Here is a 25,760-nt window from a genome sequence, read left to right on the forward strand (position 1 = left end):
GTCTGTCATATACAGTCCCTGTGTTCAGTATAGGTTTTCTTTATAAATTGTTTGAATAGAGTTGTATATAACATCAGGTTTTTGGAAGTCTGATAGCACCGTAAGGAAGCAATATGCCTATGTGGGAGTAGTATTTTGTAGTACATAAGCAGCCAATCCTGTTTACCCCTGACTTCAGTAATGACAGGCTTCCATACTTTGAATGTGTAATATATGACAGGTGGATTTTTCTTTTCAAATTATAGCTGATCGTGTGAAAAAGGGATTTGATTTCCAGTGGCCCCAGCCAGATAAACCAATGTTCTTTTATGTGACCCAGGGCCAAGAAGAAATTGCCAGTTCAGGCACCTCTTATTTGAACAGGTAAATAGGCCTTGTGAGCAATCTTTTCCTTTAAGGAATCTAGTAACCTTTGAAAGGGGTAATTATAATAATGTTTCTCAAATCTCATTGATAACTGATGAAATTCCTGTAAGACACTTACCTATGTCCCTCTGTTCTTTGTCTCTTTATAATCCCAAGCGATCTTTGTGTGTATTATAATACTACATAGATCCGTGCTTTAATGCATAAATGCTGTCTTTGCCAGTGCTAGTTACAGCCTTTTTATTCCTTAGTAATCTATTCCTAAGTGTCTGTGACTGGAAGAAAAAAAATCTTCCTCGGTAGCAAAACCCAGGCCTTTAAGAGGATGTTTTTCATTGTTGGCAGTTAATGAGACCAATCCCCTTTTGCATTTATCTTTCTAAAGCTAACTAGATTGGTGCTCAGGTGACACTGTTTACTGGACCTGTACTTAAAGCCTTTCTGGTTTGGGTAGGATCTGCCAGAATTTTGCCTTGGGGACTTCCCTCTAAAGGATCCAAGATCCCCTCAATGCCTCTCAATTGGGGGAAGGGAAAGGGGAGGTTATCATTGTATATGTTGGTTAAATGTGAGTGCGTATGTGTGTGTGTGTGTGTGTATATAATGTATACACAGGTATATGCACAAACACACATATAAATGTTGTATATAGTAACTATCAAGTAAAAATGAGCAAAACCTAATAAATAATTGTTTTTTCAGAACGGAAGCAGCAAATGTGGAAAAGATAACTACAAAGCTCCTAAAAGCTGGTGCTAAGCCCGATCAAATTGGTATTATTACACCTTACGAGGGTCAACGATCTTATCTGGTACAATACATGCAATTTAGCGGCTCCCTGCATACTAAACTCTACCAGGTATTGCATTGAAATTTAGCATTTTTATAGTGTCTTGGTCCCATCCTGTCTGTACTGTGCTTTTTTTTATGTGCATGTTGTATCTATCAGTACTTTTTAAGTTATTTAAGAGCAAAGGGTTGTTTTTAGTTTCCATCTTTGTATACCCAGGGCCAGGCCAAGCCAAGGTAGTTTATACATAGTAGGCACTCAAGAAAGGTTTCTGAGGTACTGTACTGCATCTCTGGAGTCTTTCCAATTACAATGACATTGTAAAATGGATCAAGTAAATTCAGTTGAGGGCAAATTAGAAATCTGGAGTGGGAAAAAAAAATAAAAAATCTGATCACTAGAGAAAAGTCAAGATAAGGTAAGACCATATCACCACATCAAGGGAAGTATAGTGGAGGGCATTGGAACCAGGAGTGCCAGAGACAGAACTGAGCTCACTTCCTTTGTGAACTTGGGTGAGTCATAAAAAGATGGACCCAGTTTGGAGTCACTGATGTGAAGCTGGGTTCCAGTCCCACTTCTGATGCTAACACTGGGCAAGTTACCAAACTTCCCCGGACCTCCATTTCCTTGTGTAGAATAAGGGGGTTGGGACCAGATGGCTTCTGAGGTCCCCAGCTACAGATCTGATTGCTGAGGGTCTGTGTGTCTGGTCTTCTAAAGTGACTGAGGTTTATTATGACAAGGGTTCAAGTGACAGCAGTAGAGTAAGCCAGACTGGAAGAGACCTATAGCCTAGATAGAACCTTGATGGTATGAATACCCTTTAATTAACATTCATCTGGGCCTAGTGATGAGGTCAGAGTGGGTCACAGTTTGAAAAGTTGGGCCCAGAAGTAAATGGTGGAGGAAACCTAAGTAGTATAACCCAACTTTGTATCAGAGTCCACAGTCAGCAGCATGAGACAGCAGCAAGCACAGTTGGCCTTGTTTTAGGAGATGTGGGTTTGAGTTCTGGCTGCCTGTCTACATAGATTGGGCTCACCAAGTGAGGAATCTTTGGGGTTTACTTGTCACTGTTGTAAGCAGCAGCTGTTGCAAATAAAGGCTTAAGGTGCAAGATAGTGCTGTGATACAGAATGACTGGAATGAGTTAGCACACTCCTCTTTGCCCGGTGTAACAGGCACTGGGCTGTCTTGAAAAGCATGAGTTGGGGGGGGCGGGGGCAGCTAGGTGGTGCAGTAGATAGAGCAGCAGCCCTGGACTTAAGAGAACCTGAGTTCAAATCCAGCCTCAGACACATAATACTTACTAGCTGTGTGACCCTGGGCAAGTCACTTAACCCCATTGCCTAACTGAAAAAATAGAAAGAAAGAAAAGCATGAGGGATTTGGAGTCTTGTGACCTGGGTTCATCAGATGACATTTGGGGGCTTTAGAAATCATCAGGTCCAATTCTCTAGTTGTCCTTAAGGCCAGGGACTATGACTTTTGCTTTGAACATGATAATTGGTTTATTAAAAGTGGTTAAGTAAATCTGGAAAATAGAAATCATTGCTTAATTTCCTGTCTCACAAATGTTGTAAAGAATGTTTTATGAACCCTAAGGTGCTGTAGAAGTGTTATCTGTGTTATAATCAATAAGGCCTGATCCTTGCCCTCAGCCACCTTTTAATAAAGGCTTACAGGTGTATAGGCAGTGTCAGATTACTACCTTGTCAGGTGTCATGCAAACAAGATGATCCATTTAGCACATTGTAGTAGCTTTAATTGATAAGGCTTGACAGGATATTTCAATGTTTACAATAGTTTTTTAATGATTGAAAGGAAAAGTCATGCTTTAAGCCAAAGCTCAACCTGCTGATCATATGGTGGTTCTGTCTTTTCAGGAAGTGGAAATAGCTAGTGTTGATGCATTCCAGGGAAGAGAGAAGGACTTCATCATCCTTTCCTGCGTGAGAGCCAATGAACACCAAGGAATTGGATTTTTAAATGATCCCAGGCGTCTTAATGTGGCTCTTACCCGAGCAAGGTACGGAGAAGACTCCAGCTGCTGCACCCATTTTATTTGGTGTGAGCCTCGCTTATGGAAAGTCACAGTTGCAGTGAGAAGTTTGGAACACTTTAGTTCTGGGCAGTGGCTCCATGTATTCAATTAGGAAAGCATCTTTCTTGCCTTGTTGTCACGTCAGGAATTCCCAAAGTATAGGCCTCTAGTTGGATTCATTTAGTCAAACCTCACAGTATTACCATCCCCACCCCCTCCCAATTTCATCATCACTTCCTAGGAAATACCACTATTACTAGTTTAATATGGTCATTATCTGTTTCTTAGTTTTTGACTAGCTCTTCTGCAAAAGGACTTATTTTTGGCATTAGATAAAACCCCATGCACATAAACAAGCAGCCTGTCTGACCTTTTAAATTGGCTGTCTAGTAACAAACACATTTACTGCTTTGGTTATTAAAATAAAAACTTTCTTCAGAAACCTGGAACTCTTGTCCCTGAAAGGATGGGGTACCTAAAAGCCCCGAGCTTCTCCTACTCAATTAAGAGATTGGTATGTGGTTCCCTGAAGTTCCTATAAAGTAATAAAGGTACAGTGAGCCCTGGCATGTGTCACCTTTTTGTAAAAGGCCTAAGAGGTCAAAACTGGGCCCTTCCTCAGGAGGATGCTTTTTGTTGTGGCAGTGAATAAGGCCAGTTCCTTTTGTATTTGTTGATGCCTCTAGGCTTCTGGGCTTACAATCTGTTCCACTGGAAAAATAAGCCACTTCTTCAGGACTCTAACCTTGGGATGAGCCACGAGAATGAGAGGTTCACCTGGAATACGTGATAGATTAGTTTGGTTGGGAAGTTTTATCAGGGCATATTGGAAAGATAGAAAATCTGAGCTGTAGTACCTGCTGTGCCACCTTGAGCAAATCACAGGACCTCTCTAGGTCTTGTCTATGAAATGTAGAGAATGAGACTAGGTCTGCTGAGCTTCCTTCTGGTTCTGGTCATCTGAGTGATTGAACTTGATGGTGGATATAGTCTGTGTAGAGTATTCTGGGCTCTGGCTTTCCAAACCCAGAGAACCTCCGGAGGAGTACCACCAACATGGCGGAGGGGCCCCAGAAGTGCTAAAGACTCCGGAACATTGGGGCTGGGGTGGCCTGAAGCAGTGGGCTCCTCCGAGTCTGGCTCTGGGGGCATGTGTAGAGGCAGGAGATAGAAGTCAAAGAAGCCAACTGAGCCTTGATCAGAAGCAAAGTTTTCCCACCAGATAGATCTCCCTGTGGGTAGAATGGAGGTGGTCGATTCGCTCCCTCATTTGAGTACTCTGCCCAAAGTCAGGATGACCACTTGAATGTAGTATAGAGGAGATGTTTTTGCATTTGGGTTGGACTGGATGGATGGTTCCTTCCAACTCTGAAATTCTGTAAAATTATTCTGTGCTCTAACTCTGTCTTGTGGGTATTTCTGTATTGATAATAGTGCATGTGGTTTTTATAAAGCTTCTTATGTCTCCATTTTCTGCCCTAAATGATGGGTTTGTTTTTTTTTTTTTTACTATGTTTTTTAGGTATGGAGTGATTATTGTCGGCAACCCCAAAGCTCTCTCCAAGCAACCACTTTGGAACCATCTATTGAACTACTACAAGGAACAGAAAGTACTGGTAGAAGGACCCCTAAACAACCTCCGGGAGAGCCTTATGCAATTCAGCAAGCCCCGAAAACTTGTCAATACCATCAACCCAGTAAGCAGTTCTATATCTGATTTGAGTAAAATGAGGGTGGGCCAGAGAGGGAAGCAGGGTAGCAATGCCAGTGACATTGGAGTCAAAGGATTTATGGTCACACCTTGGCTCTCTGTTCCTTACTGGTGAAGTGTGACTTTGGCAAATGACTTAGCTTCTCCAGTTTTTCATTTCCTTATCTGTAAAACGAGCGGGGTGGACTTGCTATGCCTATAAAGTCACTTTTTGCTATGTCCTAGGATGCTCAGTGTCAAATCAGTCTTCACTGATTATTTAGAAAGTATGATATTAGGAGCTGTCTAAAATTAAAGAATATTCAGGCACCATCTTGAACAAGAAAGATTTAAATAGCTTATAAAAAGCAGGGAGAGTAGTGGTAGAAGGAGTTTTGAATTCCCAAGGCAAATTTATTTTGTGCTTGAGAAGGAGAACTGCAATGTTTGCTTGTACCCACCCCCGTGCAGCTGCATCTTTCTTCCTGTACTCAGTTAAGTCTTACAGCTTTGTTCTTCTTTAAGAGGAGAAGGTGCCACTTGCTATTTTAGCCATAAACCTTGGGGTTGGGGGGGTGGGCAGTGCGGATAATACTAAAGCATTTCCCCCAAGTGTTCTGTGGAATTGGGGGCTTTTCTTGTTTATTGCACTGCTAAAGTCATTTGTGGCATTTGGTAATCTTTGATGCGAGTCTGCTGCCACTTCCTTTTGACACTAAGAAAATTCCAAAGCAGTTTGTAAAAACAGTTTCTGAAGAATGTAATTCACATAGAATTTAATACTAGAAAACCTTGCCCAGGGCTGAAAGGTCCATTTTACTATTAATAGTTTCAGTCCAATTTGAAGAGAAGAGAGACCCCAGGAAGGTCTATTTTACAAGATTAGATTCTAATTGATAACAAGAAAAAATCTTTTTTCTTTTCATATTATTGGTACTTTTCATTGACTTAAACTAACCTAGCTAGCATAACTTCTTACCCCCTAGTAGCCCCAACCCAAGCATGTAACACCTAGAGGCTGATAGGTGGCAAAGTAGAGTGCTGGATTGGAGTCAAGAAGACCAGCTCTGTGACACTGAGTAAGTCATGTCATTGCTGGTCTGCTCTTGTTTCCTCAACTGTAAAATGGAAATAATGATAGCACTGCCCTCCCAGGGTTGTGTTATAGGGATCAAATGAGATAATATTTGCAAAGTGCTTAGCAAACCTTACAATTTCTATATAGATGCTAAATGTTACTACATAATGTACAATATATTCTTCCCACCCCTTCCCCCCCACTATTCTATTTCTAGGGAGCCCGGTTCATGACTACTGCCATGTATGACGCACGTGAAGCTATTATCCCAGGATCTGTCTATGATAGGAGCAGTCAAGGTAAGAAAAATCTTAACCTGCTTTCCCTGTTACCCTCTTGTTTCTCTTCTTCCCTTCATAGCCAGCTTCTCTAGGGTGTATTCTACCTGCTACCTCTATTTTTCTCTGTTCATCAAGCTTTCCATCCCCATCCGCTTTGTGTCTTCTCTTAGAGGTTTCATATTCCCTTGTTATTGTCAAATTCAGAGGGTTTTTGTCCCTTTCCATTCTCTCTGAGCTTTCTTGCATTTGGTGCTGTTGGCCATCTCTCCCTGTTTCCGCCTGAGTTTTCTTTGGTTTCCCTTCTTTTCACCAGCTGACTGTTACTTATGTCTCAGTCTTGGACCCTCTGTTCTCTCCAAGGTTAGACATAGGCTAGGTAGCTCCATCTGGTGACTCATCGTCTCCGCTCGCTCTCTCTAGTCCTGTTTCCTTACCAGAGTTCCCAACAGTATCTGAGTTCCTATAGGATTTGAGATACCTACTTGGATCCACTGTCTCTTGAAAGTTAGGCTGTTAGAGACAGCATAGCATGGTGTGGGTAGTGCCAGCTTGGCAAGGTCAGGAAGACCTCTTCAGATCCCACCTCTAGCATTTCATAGCTGGATGACAGCATTTCTTCTCCAACCCTCAGTCTCTTCGTCTGTGAAATGGAGAAAAGAATGGAATCGAAATCAAACAACTTTTATTAAAAACTTTACTAAGTGCTAAATGCTGAAGGTACAAATAGAAAATTGAGGGGCAGTTAGGTGGCGCAGTGAATAGAGCACCAGCCCTGAAGTCAGGAGGACCTGAGTGCAAATCCGGCCTCAAACCAAACACTTGACACTTACTAGCTGTGTGATCCTGGGCAAGTCGCTTAACCCCAATTGCCTAAGAAAAAAAAGATAGAAAGAAAATTGTTAGTCCCTGCTCTCAAGAAGCTCACATTCTAATTAAGGAAGATGAGATAAAGGCAGGTTCAATTCCTGACAGATGGAAAGACCCAGGTGCTACTTAGTAAATGCTGGCAGAGAAAGGAGCAGGGCAGGTGGCAATGCCCCAGGGACATTAGGGGGCAGATGGTTCCTGCCCACAAGGATAGCGAGGCTCTTGGATGCTTTCCCCAGAGGTGAGAATGAGCTCAGCATCTAGAGCCTGAGGGAGACTGAGCCACAGGGGACAAGGAAGCTCCTTATTGTTGGTGGCATCTGCTGATGGTGCAGTTCTGGGTATACCTGACTACCTACCCTATGCTGACTTTTGAGGCCAAATGAGATAACGTATATAAAATGCTCTCTTGATCTTTGTCCCTTGCATTTTGGTCCAAATCCAAACTTCTTGTGTTCCCCCTCCAAAGAGGTTTTCTCTCTCTATTTTCCTGTCTTTGTATGTTTCAACAGAATTACCTGTCAGCCAGGCTCAAAACATCAAGAGAACAGTGAAGAGATTGAGCCTTCAACCTTAGAGTCAGAAAACCTAGAAAAGAAAAAGGAAATTCCAGCTCTGCCAGTTACTAGCTTTTACCCTCCTTGAGCCCCAGTTATCTCCTCTTCAAAATGGGGATAAGAGTTAACATTACTTTTGAATCTTAGGGATACTATAAAAATCAAATGAAATATACATAAGGTAGTTGGTAAACATTAAGGCACAGAACCTTGAGTGGTTCCTTATTTCCTGCCGTATGAAATATAAACTCTTCTTCCTGACTCCCCCCCCCCCCCAGGCAATGGGGTTAACCCAGGGTCACACAGGTAGTAAGTGTCAAGTGTCTGAGACCAGATTTGAATTCGAGTCTTCCTGAATCCAGGGCCAGTGAGCCATCTAGCCATCTAGCCCCCCTCCTTCCTGACTCTTAAAGGCCTTCTTTAGCTCCTTTAATGGAGGTTCAGATTTGTAGTCAGAGACCTGGGGGAAGTTCTTAGCACTGACGCCCGACCACATGCTTAACAGAGGCACGAGGGCACTCCTCTTCGGGAGTTAGATTGAATGGTGTGTAATGCACAAGGCTCTACCTCTTCAGCCACTTTTCTCAAGACAACACAAGTCCTATTCCCTCCATGAACCAGACTCCACCGGTCTTCTCCCTCCTGAGATCCTAGAATTCTTGATTCTGTACCACATCATGTAAGTTGTTTCTCATAGAGTCAGCCCTTAGTAAATGCAACACTAAATAGCAGTTCAATATACAATGGAAAGAGTGCTAGCCTCAGTAGGAGAGTCCGGATTTGAATCTCCCCTTTGATTTCAGCTGTAGGAGCCAAGCAAGTCATTGAACCTATGGCCTTATCTTGTCATCTAGAAAATAGTGAAAAACCTATGCTTTACTGTGCTTTACTCACATTGGTCTGGCATACCTGAAAGTGTGCTGCATCATTTTCAGCTTTTCTTTCCATTTTTAGTAAACATTCTCTTGTGCTACTGGTTTGTGTTTATCTTCTCCAACTAAATTATGAATTCTTGAAAGGCAAGGACCATGTCTGTGTACTTCTGTGTTTTCTACAAATCTGGCATAGTGTTGATTGCACAGTAGACCTAAGGTTAAGTGAGTTTGTTCTCTAATGTTACATAAAGAAAATACCAAAAACATGGATCAAAATAGATGTTGTTCCCTTCAGAGCACAGGGAGGCCATATACTCATTTTCATAGTCCTCCCATTAACTCATCTTTAGACTCTTTTTTGGCAGGGAGAGGGAATCAGACTCTTGAATCAGTGCCTCTCGGGTCATTTAGTCCACCCCTGCCTGAATCCATTCTAAAATATTCCAGCAAGTGGTCATGCCACCTTAGTTAGAATATCTCCTAGTGATGAAGAAGTCAGTACCTCATTAACTGCAGCTAAAGCTATTATTGGATCACTCTGAATGTTGGGAACCTGAGCTGAAATGGAGCCAAAATCTGCCTTCCCAATCATTTTTTCCGTTGGTGGAAGAAAGTCTCATTGTTTTAAATGTATTTAATGGTGACAAATCTTCATCCTCACTGAGTGAATTTGACTTTTGGAAACAGTCTGAAATCATTTGGACTCAGGCCTGGTGGATATGTATTTCTCTAGTCAAAAACTAGATATGGTTTTAAGGTAATGAGGCTGATTTTCTTGTGTGACTTGAATTATCTTAAAAAGCAATTCCCAGGGAGGAGGAGTTCAAGCAATGTATTTAGCAAAGGCTTATTGAAGGCAATATGCAATTGTAAAAAATAACTACTTTGCTAAGTAGTTATTCCTGGACCTCAGTCTTCCCATCTATAAAATAAAGCCCCTCCTAACCTTGATATAGTGTGATACTTAGAGGAGACTGGAATGTTTTGTTTTTAAATCAGTCTCTTGACTCTGGAATTCCTACTCTGTAACTGTTTAGTAACTTAAAAGAAACCTTCCAGACAGTTCTTTACTTTTAGGCTCATTTAGTCTATCCACTCTGTTTTGTTCTGTCCCTGGGAGGCTTTCTTGAAGTTTATCCTCCTGGAATATGAAGAGTGTTTGTTGCCAAGAATAAAGCCTCAGGCGTGCCAACTGCCCTTTTTATCAGACAGCGTTATGTACTATGTGTCAGCTGTATTTTTGTGTAGGTAAACAACCTAACTCAGGTGTTTAACTTTCTAGGACGCCCGTCGAACATGTATTTTCAAACTCATGATCAGATTGGGATGATTAGCACTGGACCCAGTCATGTCACTGCTATGAACATTCCTATTCCTTTCAACCTTGTGATGCCACCGATGCCACCACCAGGCTATTTCGGCCAAGCCAATGGACCAGCTGCAGGTATTCCCCACCTAAGATCTCCTTGGGAATAATCCTATGTAAGTCCTTCCCAGAAGATGTGGTGGTTGACTTGTTGTTTGTACTTTGTTCTCAAAGAAGACCATGACATCAGGAAGATAAGACCATGACATCAGGAAGATGATGCCATGACTTGCATTGAATTAGATTTGAGGGAGGGAGGGCTGTGCAAAGTCACCAGCCTCACTTTCTCCTCCAGAGCCATCTGGGTCCAGTGGCAAGATACAGATCAGGACCATTAGGGATGGGCTCTCAGAAGTTGACTTGGTTCACACCTGTGTATATCCTGTATTGGATTTTGAAGTCAGGACTTGGGCTTTTATGGCTCTGGGCAGTCCCTTCCCTTCTCTGGGTTTTGATTTTCTCCTCTGTTTACATGAGCATTTTGGCAATGGCCTCAAAGGTCCCTCCTAGTCCTAAATTGTAATAAGTCATTTGCAAATTATGAGAGTACTAATGATTAAAATAAAAATGGGATGATTTCTTTCTAGGCCGTGGAACACCAAAGGGGAAGACTGGTCGTGGGGGACGCCAAAAAAATCGCTTTGGGATTCCTGGAACTAGCCAGTCGAATCTTCCAAATAGTCAGGCCAGTCAAGACGTGGTATCCCAGCCCTTCTCCCAGGGTCCATTGACTCAGGGCTATATTTCCATGAGTCAGCCATCACAGATGAGCCAGCCAGGGCTCTCCCAACCAGAATTATCCCAGGTAAGTAAGAATCCCATTCAACTTTGTTGATTAAACCTACCTTTGCTCAACTTGTACTTTATCTAAAGCAGAGAAGGTGGTGGGTGCTAGAGGGAGAAAGAGGGAAACCAGTTGCATGTGGATTTTCTTTCTGGCTGTTTACAAGCCTTCCCTGAAGATCCTTTTGCCCTGAGGTCATGTGAGCCTAGTGCTTCCCTGAGAATTGCATTTTAGCTGTCCATGAATGAGAGGTTGAAGGGATTGTTGGGAAAGGTTAATCAAGATGGGAAGGAAGGAGCCTGTCCTTCGTGAGGGGGAGGGGTCTCCAGGTTGCCAAATGTGGTCTCAATGCTGGATTTTCTTTCTCAGGACAGTTACCTTGGTGATGAGTTTAAATCGCAGATTGATGTGGCTCTGTCACAAGACTCTACATACCAAGGAGAACGGGCATACCAACACGGTGGAGTGACAGGGCTGTCACAGTATTAGAGTGTAAGGCGGGCACCAGTGGGGAGGAGGAGGTGCTGGAGGGAGCTGGGTGCTTTTTGGCTTTGGACTCTGTTTTCTTATGGAAAGAAATCCTCTCACACCAGTCAGGCCTGAACCACAGAACGTTTATTTCTCACTCTGCTGAACAAATGTTAGACTACATAGAAATATCTAGTTCCTCAACAGAAATATGGACACCACTAGTGGAAAATTGAAATATATAGAAGCAGATCAGAATATATTACAACTATACGGCAACGGTCTGGTCTCATTTTATAGATTGATCTGAAACACAATGGCTTTAACAAAGTCACCGAGCTAGTTCGGTCCAGAGCCCCAGCCAGGCCTCGGTCTCCTGCCTCCTTAAGTCTCGTTCTTGAGACAGTATCTCCCAGTAGGCTCTGGGTCAGGGTGCTGGGGTCTGGGCTGGGGTCTGGTGCATGCCTCACACAAGGAAGCAAACGAGGAAAATACTTAGGCTTCCCTCACAACACCCACTGAGGCCAAATACACGAGCTGCTTTTAATACTTTTGTCAGCCAGTGCTTTTGAACAACCCTAAGGTCACTGCGAATTTAATTTGCTCGTGAAGTTATCATTCTGGGTATTTTTAGAGGATAAGTGCCTGTGGGGGAAGAGAGGGGGCACTGCAGAGAAGGAAAATTTCAGAAAGAGGATTTTTCCCCCCCTGGATTTTCATTCTGAGTACCAAATCAGAGTTTATTAAAATGGATCATCCTGTATTACTTTGTACCCATAGTTAGAAGATGAGCCTCTTCCCTCTCAGTGACGGTTAAAGTCAGACTTGAATTTTGAGGGAGGATTCTCCAAGTCCGTGGGGCTGGGTGGGGAACATTTGACCTCACGAGATTTGTTCTGTGAAGTTTCAGTCAAAGGGCTGCTCTTGAGGATCTCGAGGGCCACATGTGGCCTCAAGGCTGCAGGTCCGTTCCCCCCCCTCCCCATCCTAGCCTCTTTAATCCCTCTGTCCTCCTCCTTTAGGAGGCTGTTGGTAAGGCCAAACTGCCAAATCAACATTTCTGTAGTTCTTGGCCTAATAATCCCTCTAGTTCCTCACTGGTTGTGTTCTACATACTTACACAGTTCTGGTCTTAGAATCTATAGCATGGGGTAGAAAAAATGATAAAACGCTTGGAATGAGGAGAGACTTGGCTTCATATCCTGGTTCCAGCACTTACAGTAAGCTTTGTGACAGTTTGCCCATCTGAGCCTCAGTGTCTTAATTTGTAAAATTAAGTGATGGAGTAGTTCAAGAAGGGAGGTGAGGCAGATAGTGGTAATGTTCTAGAATACATCTGGCTCAGCTCTGTCACTTCATAGATGAGGAAATTAAAGTCCAGAATAGTGGTGCCTCTTGTAGATGCGTCATAAAAGCTCTGATCCTCACAGCCCCCTGTAAAAGGAGGTGCTGGTCTTCCTGCTTGACAGATGGTTAAAGTGATTGTCTACAAGCACAGGCGGCAGGTGTCTGAGGTAGGAGCCGGTAGCACTCACATTTACCTTTATGAAGCACTGTTCCTTCATGGCAGGCTTGGGACCTGCAGGGGGAAAATGTAATTCATTTACACATCATCTCACAACTAGTAAGTGTCAGGACCAAGACTTGAACCAGCCGAGATCCGAGGAAGCAGAATCTAGGCCCTGCTGATTGTACTGGGCTAGTCTCTGGGATCAGGGTAGAGAAGCCACTGCTATCCTGTACAAGGCAGAAAAGCACGGGCTTTTCAGATCTGACGAAAAGTGCCGTCTAAATCTGATCTTAAGAGTGTGGTCCCGACTCTGACTCTTCCCACTTTGTCCCCCTCCTAGGTCAAGAAAGAAGAGCTAAGCTTATGTGGAGCTTAGTCCATCAGCATCTTATTCTGGGTAACAAAAAAATAAAATAAAATGGATACCTGTTTTCCACTGCTAAAACTGAAGCATCACTGTGTGAGAGCAACAGGGGAGAGAGAAGAGAGAGAAACCAACCAATGGGGAGACAAGAGAGGAAGGAGCAAGAGAGAAGGAGAGAGAGACAGAGACTACTGCTAGCACACTGAGACGAGGAGAATGGCCGAAGAGGAGAGAGAAGCAGAGCACTGGCTGCACCGCCATGGGAAGGCGGGACTGTCTCAGCATCCCCCGGCCCGCCAGACTGCTCCCCCGAAGCTCGCCCTGACCGAATGAATGGTCAGCTGAGTCCCTGCTCCCCCAGCCCAATCAGCTAAGAGAGAAGGGCCTTCAGCACGGCTCACTTCATTCCATACTCTGGTTTGTGAACAGGGCAGCACCGTTCAGAGCAGGAGGGATGGCAAACCCTCATCTCAGAGTTATTTTTTTTTTAAGGGGACTATGTTTTAGCAGAACAAACTGTTCACATTTTAGCAGCAGAGACAAGATTCCTTCTTACAGTTGGCAGAACCCGCCACATTTGGCAGCAGCAGATGGCCAGAGCTCCACTCTGAGATGCAGGGTTTGTTGTTCACACTGGCTCTGAAACCTCAGTGTCATCATGTTGCCTGTGTTCTGAAAGGGTTTTTCATGTGAAAGAAAAATTTTTGGTTTGTTTTTGAGAGATTCTTTCAAAGGAGCACTGTTTTTTTTGTTTTGTTTTGTTTTTTTAAGTTTGTCTCTGAAATCTTAGCGGTGGACCTGGGAGATAAAAGAAGCTTACCAGAAAATTTTTAAAAATCTAAATTAGAATCACCAACCTCTAAGAGAACTTTCAGAGAATTTTAAAGTTTCCTCATTCAGCCTCTTCTTCCTACACGGGATCACAGTCAGTGAGGGAAACAGGGCCCAGGCCCTGATTCCCCATGGGGTCCAGCCTGAGGAGGCTTTCACATTTTTCTCTATGCTTTTCATAGGCTATTGTCTGGACTCTACTCTCTGAAAACCAGCCTTTTCTGTAAGATGAACCGTGCGCTTAATGAGGGGATGGGGCTCCAGACCACGGTGGCCCTGGAGGAGAAGATGCTTGGCTGCCTGCCCTGTTCACTCCTACTGAGGAAGGGGAAAAGTAGGGGCTCCTGGGGATTATATTGGTTTTGAAGTAAAGACTCAAAGACGTTACTGAAGTGGGCTGAGAAAGGAAAGGAATCGTTACGGGCAAACAGGCAGTTGTTGGAAGGTGGCCTTTTAAATAGCTGGTGGCTTCTTTGGTGACTTCCTGCTTTCCAAAGGTAGCTGGAGGAGTCCTTAAAAACACAAACCGACCACAAACAAGGCCCAAGAAAGAAACCCTGGAGACCGACCCCTCCAGGTGGGGAACACCAATACAGCATCCTCACGATTCGGAGGTGACATATCAGAGAGCACACTTAAAATGACCCGGCCAGTCTTTCTAAGCTCTGCCCAGCTCATAGGGCTACTCCAAACAGGACTGCTGGGGCCATCACTTGGTAGAAACACTGAGTGCTGGGAACATTCAACTTCTTGTCCTCCTGTTCAGTCAAACTCTCTAAATTTGGAAGAAGTCTACCTCCTAATTGGCAAGGGTCGGCAGAGTGTGACTTAACTAAATGTAGATAATTTTTTTAAAAAAACCTTCCAGAATTAAGTTAGCTTTATGATCAAGGGGCATGAAGGGTTTCTGGCCTGAAAGATGGGGGCAAATTATTTCACTTATCATTTAGAGAACTTCTAAAGTAGCCCCTCCTGCCAGTATACTAAAATGCTATAAACTGCAGTAGGTTTTCTTTTTGTTTTTGTTTTTAATTTGAAAGTCAACCCCTCTGCTTTCTGTCTTCAAGATTATCTAGCCGACCACTTAAGCAAATTTGCCTTCATCTGCAGTTTGCCAAGACTTTTTTCCCTCCTATTTCCTTTCGGAGATTAATGATCAAGTGTCATTAGATTTCCACCCCAAACCCCTATCTGGACAACAGCGCTGGTGACCTGAGACCCAGGGCACCAGGAAGTACCATCATTTTGGTTTTGTCCCAAAGCTTACACAGATGGCAAAAAAAAAAACAAAAACTCACCACTACAAAACCCCTCTCCCTCCCATCCCGTCCACCCAGTACCCCTCTACCCTGTACAACTCTTTAAAAAGCAAATTGGCCAGTCTATCCTAAAAAGAAAAAAAGCCTCCAGAGTTTAGACTTCTAAAATGTACAGATAACAGGTACACACGGGCCACCTTCCTTCCTGTGAGATGGACTCTTTATTTGTTAACATTGCCGAAAGGCTTTTAAATTTTTTTTTTCTTCCTTCTGGGTAGGCTGCATAGTGCATAGAGTTTTGAAATAGGTTTAAACTGTAACCCTTTCTGCAATGCAATCTATTGGGTAGTGTTCCCCCCCATCCCCCCCTCCTTATTTCACTGGTTGGAATGCTTTTTTGCCTCTGCTCTGTGGCTTTTTTTTTTCCTTTTAATTTTTTTCTTTGTAGCGAGTTACTCTGAGTTTTATAAATCCATGAACATCGGTGTCTTTTTGATTTTTGGTCAGTTTGTTTTAAGCTGTTTGCCATCAATAAAATATTAATAAAACACTCTTGCATTCATATTTGGAGCTAGACTTCATTGTAGAGGGAAGTAGTCAGCAAAGCTCCCAGGGCCCAAGGACCACTTGAGCCATCTAGGGCTCACAAGAAGGTAAGGCAGTTGAGCCAGGCAGAGGGACTGGTCTCCACACACATCCCTTTAATAAATCCCTGAGTTTTCGAGCATGTTAATTGCCCAGGGCAGTTTCCCACCCTGCCTTTCTGCAGTGGCCATTTGAGGTTATTGGAAAGGGCACTGATTCAGGGGGGTCAGGAGATGGGGGGTGTTACTCTGCTCTGTTGCTGATGACCTGTGATTCTGGACAGAATTGTTTTCCTTCTTGGGTCTCAGCAAAACCAGCTGCACTCTAAGGCCATATCCGTGCTAAGCAAGCGGTGAGCACAAGCTTCCAATCTTGATGCCCCTCCCTCCAGGTTCGAAGGAAGTGCTTGTCTCCCTGCAGAGAATCTGGTTCCATTTGAATATTGGGCTTAGACAGACTTCCTGTGAATTCCTCCTGCAGGAAATGTGGGCTTTGTTGTGGCCCAGCCTCACAGACCTGTTCTTCTTTTACCACTCCTGACCATATCCATGTCCAAACCTTTTTATCTCATTGTGGGAGCAATTGGAGACCATTCTGACCAGAATGGGGAGCACTTTAGAAAGGGAGAAGAGAGAGGCTCAGGTCTGGGAGCAGAACTGGCCCAGCTCTTGAATGTTCTCTCCCTGCCTTCCCCATCGATCTAGTCCAGTGGGCTGTTCTTAAAATGTGTAGCTGGCTCGTGATTAATTAAAAGTAGTAGCAGCTGCTGTTTGAGTCCCTAAATTAACATCACCCACAGGATTTTTTATCCTTTTTTTAAAAAATGGGTTTTCCAGAGTAGACCAGAGGCACAAACCTGAACCATTCAATTAACAGTCGTCCCCATGTTAAGAGCTAATGGCAGGCCTTCACAAACATTGGGAAAACAGTTTGCTTTCAATAGAATCGATCAACAAGCATCATTAAGTGCAAGGTATTAGGATTTGCACATAACGACCGCAAAAATGCAATCCTGATAAGACCAAGCAGAATAAAGGTGTGTCAAGTTGAGTCTGGGACAGGGAAACTAATCTTGGTCTGCTGTTCAGCCCAGGTGCTGGGAACCCAGCTTGGCAGGCATTTGAGATTACCTGTGTGGCTTCAGCTAGTCTTCATGACTTAAGAGGGAAGGGGGCAGGAGGGCTGGTTTAGATGACTTCTAAGGGCTATTCCAGCTCTTCATCAGATTGAAGATAAGGAAATACACCTGTCTAACCCCTGGGAGTCAGAGGGGCCAAATATTGATTCCTCTCTGCCTTCCGGTTTCCCACGGCCTCCCACCTGGCCTCTGCAGACTTTTTCCCCAGGGGGCTTCCAGGCACAGGAGAGAACAAGCAGCACATTGTGAGAACTTTTTGCCTTGTTTGTGTTAAGAGGATTGGGCCTGGGTCTGCCTTGGTCTCCAGCCTCCCTCCCCACCAAGGAGGTAGTGGGGTAAGGGTAGAGGCAGGTCACTCTTGACAGCCCTAAGGTACCTTAGGCTTTGTGAACTGGAAAGCTCAACTCTCCAAAAAGTCTTCAGGCTAAACCAAACCAAAACAAACCCAGTAGTTTTATTAGTCAGGTTTTAAGGATACACACAGGGGGCAGGCCCGAACACACCAGATTCCCCTTTAGGGGATCCCCTCTGGCAGGAAGGGAGGGACTCCAGGTGCTCCTCCTTGCCCTTGGGGACCCAGGCTCCCATCATCGGCACCCACACTCATCAACCACCATGTCTTCATAGTGCCGTAGGACCACATTGTCACTGTTGTCATAGAAGAGCACAGAGATGGGTGACAGCTTCACTGGGACACAGCAGGGTGGGGGTGTTGTGGCTGGAGCCACTGAATGCATCAGGGATTGCATGACAGCGTGGTTCAAACTGGAGATCTTAGTGGCAGTGGGGAAAAAGCAGTGCCCTTGACAGTAATTGGCCATGAAGCCTCGGGGGGCAATGATCCAATTGTGCCAGCCCACTTCCCGGAAATTGATGTAGAGCCGTCGAGCTTTACACGGAGGGTCGGGGCTGTCCAGAGGGGCCAGGTAGGTTGCTCGGCGCTTCCTGGAGGTGGGCTGGCATAGCTGTGGGTCAAGGGTCACCACCAGCAGGGATGCCTCTAGAGAATGCCCCAGTTTGGTACACAAGCCTCGAGGCAGGTCACTGTCTCTACCAGGCAACATCTCCAATACTAGGCTCAGGTTCTGGGGGAAAGTGGAATTCCCCAACCGGCCCAAGGCCAGCATGTCAAAGTAGAGGGGATCATGCAATGTGGGCACTGTCCGCCTCAGCAGGACCTCTCGGTGGTGCCAGTACAGGGGCTGACCCCACAGTCGGCCCTGGGCATAGGACAGGCTCAGCTCCCAGTCCTGGGCAGGGGCAAGGTTTCCAGGGGCACCAAAGTTCAATTCCAGGCGGACTAGTGTCAGCTGCTCCTTAGGGTCTAGGAACGAAAGATTGAAGAAAAGGGGCTTCTCCAGGCATAGGGAGCCCAAGGCTGGCTCTGGTGGGGCAGAGGCACCTACGGGCCAAAGTGTTAGGTGAGGCTGGGGAAAGCTCTGCAGAGCTCCGCTCACCCTTGCCCACCTCCCCATCCTCAGAAGCTGGCCACCCTTCAGACCTTCCATAAACTTATTGGAGTCGTAAGTGGGTTCGGGTTCTTGCTCCATCACTTACTGGCTCTGTGACCTCGGACTAATGTGAGGAGCGATAGTATCAGGGGCTCAAGTTACAAGGAAGCAACTTTCTACTCAATTTCTGTATGGGGCAGTGGCCCAGGAGTGAAAATGAAAATAGGTCAGCAAGGCCGGGATTCAAACTGTGCCCCGGGGCCACTTACTAGGTGAATTGCTTCCTGGCTCCCTCTCTTCCTTGCAAGAAAGGGAGAGTCTTTGCCCTGGAGAAGGGACAGCAGATGCTGACCCAAACCCAATGCTGTCCTTGGGATCCCGGCTCCCCAGATGGAAAGGAAAGGGATGGAAGAGCTGGCCCGGGAGGTCCAGGACCTCCGGTGTTGTGAACAGGGACGGGTAGTGAAGCCAGGTCCCCTCCCGGCTCCAAAGAACAGATGGAGTACCCCTCCCCCTAATAGATGAGGGAATTGAGGAAGCCCAGGCTGGGGGCTGGCCTTCCTAATCCCAGCTCCCTAATATGGAGCGTCCTTCCCTCCCAGCCGGGGACTGGGGTGGTGGAAGTGGACACAGCCCGCATGCCCCCTAATTTACCGCCGTCGAGGACGTGCCGCACGATGTTCCCGGGGACGCCCAGCTCCTCCACGTGGCAGGGCAGGGGCTGGGGCTCCTGGGGCATTTCTGGCCCTGCGCTCTCAGACCCTTGGGTCTCTGCAGCCTCTGGGCCCCTTCGAAAGAGCCGCCACATGACTGAGGGGACGGGACGGGTGGGAGGGGGCCCCGGGGGCGGACTCAGCCCCAGGGTCTGGAGCAGGGCACTGGCCTGGGGTGAGAGGGTCCCAGACGGGGGCTGGGTCAAACCAGGTTGGGGCAGGGGCAGGAGAAGGGGAAGGAGCAGGAGCCAGGGCAGAGGGGAGAGAAGCTGCAGACAGCGCATCTTCCTCGAAGCCACAGGACGAATGTCTGCCGCTGTCCAAGCTCCTGCTCTGGGCTGCCTTATAGCCCCGGGCATCCCTGGGGGCTGCTGGCACCCCAGGGCGAAGGCAGGAGGGGCTTGGCCCACCATTGGGCAGGGAGGTGTGAGAGCGCCTCGCCCCTTAACGCTTTCCTGCTCAGAAGGAGGCGGGGGGGGGGGGGGGCGGTTTGCTCACAGGGCTGGTGAGGAGGGGGGCGGGGAAAAGGTCACCGTCTCTTTGCTCCCAGTTCCACACTCCAGGGGACCTTCCTGCCCTCAAAGCCGCCAGCGGATGCCGTCTCATGAATTCCCGGAGGTGGGGTTAAGGTGGGGGGGGAGAGAAAAGAATCTCCCCTTCCCTTCAATTGGTCCAGTCCCCAAAATAGAGTCCGCATCCCCAAAATGCCTGGGGACAAGCCGGGGCTGGGCAGTGGCCTCTTGGGTTTTGGAGAGGGGAGGGGCCCGATAGGGGAAAGGGGACACTAGATGGGAACTGGAGGGAGAGGGGGGTCCCCAGGGGTCTGCAGCCCCTCAGAAGCGCTTGTCTTTCACCAGCCCATTCCTCAAAGGCTTCCTGGAGGGGACAAAGACAAAGGGGGATCAGAGCTCCTCCCCCACTCTTCTCTTCCCGCCTGGGCCCGCCCCCAGCCCCAATTTCCTCCCCGTCCTGCCCCAGTCGGAGGGGGCCATCATCACTCACTCTTCTTTCCAGGGCTTGGGGGTTGGGGGGTTGCCCTCCTTCCCAGAGGGCAGGGTCCGGGGGCCCTCACCGGCCTCATCATACTCCCGCACGTCGCTCACCTCCCGGACCTGGCCTGTCAGCACCTTGGCTGCAAACACCATTATGTACTGGGGAAGGGCAGAGACAGACAAGGGCGCAAAGATGAAACTGACCCCCGCATCCTGCATCCCTCCTCCCTCCTCCATCTTCCATCCCGGGGCCTCCCACACCATGGGGGGCGGGGCTCAGCATCTGGGGGATTTCAGGGGATGGGGAAACCCCACTGCAGAAACTCTAACTCTTTGAGTTGGCCCAGGGTTACACAAGTTAGTGGGTGTCAGAGGCATCTTCTGGTGTCCAAGGCAGGTCCTGAGGGGCAGTTGGTGGGTCAGAAGTCAAAAAACCAGAGATCAAATGTGACCTCAGACACACAGCTGTGTGACCCTGGGCAAATCACTTCTCCTGTTTGCCTCAGTTTCCTCACCTGTAAAATTGGGCTAGTAATAGCACTCCCTCTTTTGTTGTGAAGGATCAAGATAATATTTGTAGAGCATTTAGCAAATATGATTCAATATTTATATGATATATGTATTATTTTATTTGCCTGGCATACAGTAGGCATTATACAAATGCTTCCTTCTACTCACTTGGCCCTTGATTCTACTCACAGGAAACCCTTAGGTGACAGGTAATACAGGATCCTGCCTCCTGCCCTCCTAAAGACCCAGTCACTGTCCCCCTGGAGAGACTTCAGTGACTCCCCGTAGCCCTCTTCCTCTTCTCTTGGTCTTAGCTTCCTGAAAGATGAAGAATGTGGGGAAAGACCTCTGGCTCTGACCCTGTGATCCTAGCCTGATCATCCTGGCATTCAACCACCAACTGTTCAGTCATGTTTGACTCTCTGTGACCCCATTTGGGGTTTTCTTGGCAGAGATACTGGAGTGCTTTGCCACTTCCTTCTCCAGCTCATTTTACTTACAGATGAGGAAACTGAGGCAAAGAGTTACGTGACTAGCCCAGGGTCACATGGCTAGTAAGTGTCTGAGGCTGGATTTGACTCAGAAAGATGAGTCTTCCTGACTTCAGGCCTGATCCTCTATGTGTGGTACCCCATGCCCAGCTGCCCCAATAATAGATTTGGATACTAATAATGATATTTACAATTAAAGCATTTAGATAGCACTTTAATGTTTCTATTTCTTATGTATATTATCTCATTTGATCCTCACAATAGCCCTGGGAGGTAGTTGCTATGATTAACCCCCATTTTACAGGTGAGCCAACTGAGACACAGAAAGGTTAAGGTACTTGCCCAGGATTACACAGTAAGCTGAGGCAGCATCTGAACTCAGGTGTTCCTGGCTCCAAGTCCAAGGTTACACACTGCACTACCTAGCGGCCCCAAAGGGATTAGATTTATTCTCCTTGACCCCATGGGGGAAAAATAGCAGTGATGGAAAACCTGGAGTTGGGACTGAGGCGATTAGAGACTGATTTTGGCTTGTTCAAAAGTAAAATGGGCTGTCTTGATCTGCAGTGAGCTCCCTGTCAACATAGGTGTTCAAGAAGGGCTGTATGACGTCTCGCTGGAGTTGTGGTAGGTAAGGTGACTCCTGTTACAGTTTAGCCTCAGGCAGATGCCCTCTGAGCTCCTTTCCAGCTCAGTTAATCTACAATTCAGGCCCCTCCTGTCTTCTTCTGCTTCATCCCTTTGCAAGCCTGGAGTGGCTTCCCCCCCAATTCCTCCCCATCTTTTACAGTCAGGTCCTGGGGGCTCCCTGAATGAGGGGGAGTGTGGGCCCCCCAGGCAGACTTGGGAGCTGTCTCCCAGGGTCAAGAGAGAGACAACCCAGAGAGATGCGCTCATTTAAGAGCCGGGAGCTCAGTCCCCAGCCCTGTGCTTGGCTCATTGTGCAACCCAGTCTGGGGCTGACTGCTCCCTCTCACAGCCTCAGTCTCCCTATCTGTCAAATGGGAATAATAACCCTGGCATTCTGACCCCACAGGGTAGTTCTTCAGCCAACATCTCATCCCCTTTATCTGACCCAACCATCCCCACTAGTTATCGTCCTGTCTATGACCCAATTCTTTTAAGATTCCTCTAGAATCTGCTGCCACTTTCCTTCCTCTCACTCTCTTCTTAATCCTTTACAAGCTGGCTTCCAGCCTAACCATCCCACTGAACTGCCTCTCTCCAAAGCTACTGATGATCTTAGCTGCCAAACCAGTAGCCTTTTTTCAATCCTCACTGTGCTTGGCCGCTCTGGCACTGCAGGTCCTTCCCTCCCTCCTTGATATCCGGTCCCCTCTGGGTTTGTGACATTGGCCCCCACTGCTTCTCCTCCCACCTCTGCTCAGACCCCTTGTCTCCCATCTCCAGCCACCTGTTGGGCATCTTAAACTCCGGGTCCCACTGACAGCTTAAGGCCAACATGCCCAAAACCGACCTCGTCATCTTTCCACCCAAACCCTCTCCTCTTCTCAACTTTCCCATCATCGCTGGGGTGTCCTCCCATCATCTGTCTCCAAGTGTATTAAGTCCTGTTGTTAACGACACCTCTGACGCAGAGGAAACCACTTCACCGGGGTTCCTCCTCACCTCCTACCAGGTCTTCAGCCCTCGCCTGCAGGATGGGGAGAGGTCTGCCTGCCACTCAACTGCCAAAAGTCTCCTCGCTGGCTACTCAATCAACTGCAGTCTCCCTATTACCTCCAGGACCAAACAGAAAGTCCTCTGGCTTCTAAAGACCCCTGCCCACACAAGACACTCCATTTCCAGCCCTGGGCATTTTCCCTGGCTGTCCCCATGCGGGCAGAACCTCTCCCTCCACACCTCTGCCTCTTGGCCTCCTAGAAGCCTCAGCTCAAATTCTACCTTCTGCACGAAGCCTTTCCCAGTCCCCTCTTCCCCCTCCCGCCCCACCCCCAGGGCTCCTTCCTCCCGCTCCAAGACTGATGGCCATAGTTTGCTGTACAAGGAATGGAAGCGCCTTGAGGGCAGGACTTGCTTCATTTCTGCCTTTGTAACCCCAGTCCCCAGCACACAGTGCTTATCGAATTCCCACTGAGTTGAAAATAGCCCTTGGAATCTTGGGCACAGAAGAGAAAAAGTGCTTCCTCCATTTATGGATGCCAGAGGATGCTTCTGTAAAACTGTTGTTCTTTGTCACAAGGAAAGAGTCACTGAGGGGAGGAGGGGAGAAGAGGGAGGCAGAAAATAGCAAAAATGAAAGTTATGTAAAAACAAGAGATAAATTCACTTACTTAAAAATTAGCCTAGGAGGGAAACAAGGTCAGGATTATTTCTCCCCCTATTTGGCAGATGGAGAAACTGAGGCTTCCATACCGTCAGCCAGGGGTGGGGAACCACATGTGGCCCTCTAGGTCCTTGGGTGCGGCCTTTTTAACTGAGTCCAAGTTTAACAGAACCAATCCTTTTATTAAAGGGATTTGTTCTATGAAGTTTGGATTCCGTCAAAGGGCCCCATTTGAGGATCTAGAGGGCCCCATGTGGCTGTGAGGCTGCAGGTTCCCCACCCGTGCCCTGGTTCACTCAATTAGCTGCTGAGTGTGACAGCCAGGCCTCCTACCCAAGTCTCCAGAATCCCAGGCCAGGACCCTCAGAAGGACCATGAATTTTTGGAGCTTAGCCTTTGATCGGCTTAGCCCCAGGACAAAGACAGCATCCTGAGTGCCAGGTCCCCAAGCTTTCCCTGCTGTGCCCTGGGTTCAAATCCTGTTCCGCTATTTACTAGCTGTGGAACCACAGACCAACCCTCTATTTCCTTATCTGTAAAGGGGTCAGAATAATTCTTGTAATGCCTACATCACAGGGCTTTGTTAACCCTAGAGGACTAAAAAATGTGAACCAATGTTATTCACAGGTAGCAATGAGCTGGATTTGGAGTGAGCTCTGCCACTTGCTAGGGGGTACCATGGTGCACTGGGTGCTAGGTTTGGAGTCTAAAATCCAGCCTCAGGCACTTAGCAGCTGTGACCTTTGCCAAGTCCCTTACCCTCTGTTTGCCTCAGTTTCCTTGTCTATAAAATGGGGATAATAACAGCACCTCCCTCCCAGGGTTGTTGTGACAATCAAGTGAGATAACAATTGTAAACTGCTTATCCCAGTGCTTGGCATGTAGTAAGTGCCACATAAGTGTTAGCTGTTATTATTATTAGCTAGGTGACCCTAAGTTACCCTTTCTTCCTTTGGGCTTCATTCCTACTGGTGAGTAATCAGAATTACTGACACTTATGGCGCTTAAAAGCAAAGTACTTTCATAGGAATGATCCCACTGGATCCACCCCATCCATCCTCTGGGATGGGTGCTATTACTATTTCCATTTCACAGGTGAGAAAACTGAGGCTCAGAAAGTTTCTAAGTGGTAGCTGGCTTCAAAGACGGTATTTGAACTCAGCACTCTCCTCACTCACTACACCACCCCTACCTCTCTACTAGCAGGTGCCTTTTACCTCTCAATCTTATTATTGTCAGAAAAATGGAGGAACAGCCAGGTGGTGCAGTAGATGGCGCACTGGGCCCAGAGTCAGGAAAACCTGAGTTCAAATCATTCCGTGGACATTTCTTAGCTGTATGACTCTGGGCAAGTCACTTAGCATCCATCTGCCTCTGCCTCCTCTTTTATAAAAAGGGGATAATAAGAGACCTCCCTCCCAGGGTCGTTGGGAGGGGCAAATGAGATAAGAATAACAGGAATGATAGCTAACATTTACTAGGTGCCAAGCACTAAAGCACTCTATAAATTATATAAGAGCATTTAAATACTTTTTTACTTTTAATGTTTAAATACTATATATGGCTAGAATCTACATCATATAATAGATTTTTATTTTACATATGGATATATAATTCTCTATATAATCATACATAAAATGATCGTCAAGCTTCTAAAGAAGTGTTATCATTGCCCTACCCTTGGCCGCTCTGTCCCCGGGAGATGGCTCACCCACCCATTCCCCTGCGCCCGCAGCCCTTCTCCTCCCCTAGGCGCCCCCCCCAAGGCTCACCAGAAACCAGTAGATATTCATGAGCAAGAGGGCGAGCAGCAAGGCATTGAAGAAGAAGTAGAAGGGGACGTCGGGTACGGAGAGCAGGCTGCAGTGACACGTGGCATACAGCACTTTGAGGGGGAACCAATAAAGACGGAACCAGAACCTTGGGGAGAAGGCAGGGAGCACAGATGGGAGGAGAGTCAGGGAAGCCAGGTGGCCTAAGCAACCCGCCCAACGGCCCGCGGCTAGACAAGAGAGGGGAGGGGAGGGAGAAGGCCTCCGGACCGACCGCAAGTCCTCCTGCCGCCCGCCGTCCCAAGGTGACGGCCCTGTGGCACCTGCCTGGTCCGCCAGCCCCCCCTCAGTGCGGCCCAAAGCCTTGCTCACCAGCTGACGCTGAAACTGACACAACCCACGTCCGAGATGAGGTCGTTGAGCCGGTGATAGACGCCTCCTCGGAACTTGAAGTAGACGTTGAGCTTAGTGAATTCTAGCTGGACATCATTGATGTCGTGGAGGAAGAGAACAAGGATTCCTACGTTGTGGTACCTGGTGGGGTGGGGATGGTTAGGATGTCAGAGCCGGGAGGGCCCTTACAACCTAGGATGTCAGAGCTGGGAGAGCCCTTAGAACCCAGGATGTCAGAGCTGGGAGAGCCCTTAGAACCCAGGATGTCAGAGCCGGGAGAGCCCTTAGGACACAG

General features: G+C 47.0%; 3 protein-coding genes across 3 annotated transcripts in view; 1 reads left to right on the forward strand and 2 right to left on the reverse strand.

Annotated features, from left to right (window-relative positions):
- UPF1 (UPF1, RNA helicase and ATPase) overlaps window positions 1-15,174 on the forward strand; it is a 63,391-nt gene extending 48,217 nt beyond the window's left edge. Inside the window, exons 16-24 of the mRNA XM_027853104.1 lie at window positions 246-363; window positions 1,069-1,225; window positions 3,046-3,188; window positions 4,726-4,900; window positions 6,189-6,270; window positions 9,834-9,995; window positions 10,505-10,722; window positions 11,071-11,193; window positions 13,020-15,174. Of these exons, the coding sequence (XP_027708905.1) occupies window positions 246-363; window positions 1,069-1,225; window positions 3,046-3,188; window positions 4,726-4,900; window positions 6,189-6,270; window positions 9,834-9,995; window positions 10,505-10,722; window positions 11,071-11,190 (1,175 nt within the window). The 3' untranslated portion in view covers window positions 11,191-11,193; window positions 13,020-15,174. The remainder of the gene's footprint in view (window positions 1-245; window positions 364-1,068; window positions 1,226-3,045; window positions 3,189-4,725; window positions 4,901-6,188; window positions 6,271-9,833; window positions 9,996-10,504; window positions 10,723-11,070; window positions 11,194-13,019) is intronic.
- Window positions 15,175-17,289: 2,115 nt separating this feature from the next.
- GDF1 (growth differentiation factor 1) lies at window positions 17,290-19,433 on the reverse strand. Its single transcript, XM_027853209.1, has 2 exons — window positions 18,962-19,433; window positions 17,290-18,258 (listed from the first exon to the last, which is right to left on the reverse strand). The coding sequence occupies exons 1-2, from the start codon at window positions 19,431-19,433 to the stop codon at window positions 17,444-17,446; spliced, it is 1,287 nt and encodes a 428-aa protein (XP_027709010.1). The 3' UTR covers window positions 17,290-17,443.
- A 372-nt stretch (window positions 19,434-19,805) lies between these two features.
- The window catches only part of CERS1 (ceramide synthase 1), a 24,827-nt gene continuing 18,872 nt past the window's right edge, over window positions 19,806-25,760 (reverse strand). The window contains exons 5-8 of the mRNA XM_027853123.1: window positions 25,445-25,606; window positions 25,073-25,220; window positions 20,023-20,171; window positions 19,806-19,896 (exon numbers count right to left, since the gene is read on the reverse strand). Of these exons, the coding sequence (XP_027708924.1) occupies window positions 19,854-19,896; window positions 20,023-20,171; window positions 25,073-25,220; window positions 25,445-25,606 (502 nt within the window). The 3' untranslated portion in view covers window positions 19,806-19,853. The remainder of the gene's footprint in view (window positions 19,897-20,022; window positions 20,172-25,072; window positions 25,221-25,444; window positions 25,607-25,760) is intronic.

This window comes from Vombatus ursinus, unplaced genomic scaffold (assembly GCF_900497805.2).
Source record: "Vombatus ursinus unplaced genomic scaffold, bare-nosed wombat genome assembly UNPS02009918.1, whole genome shotgun sequence".
NCBI classification, from domain to species: Eukaryota; Metazoa; Chordata; class Mammalia; order Diprotodontia; family Vombatidae; genus Vombatus; species Vombatus ursinus.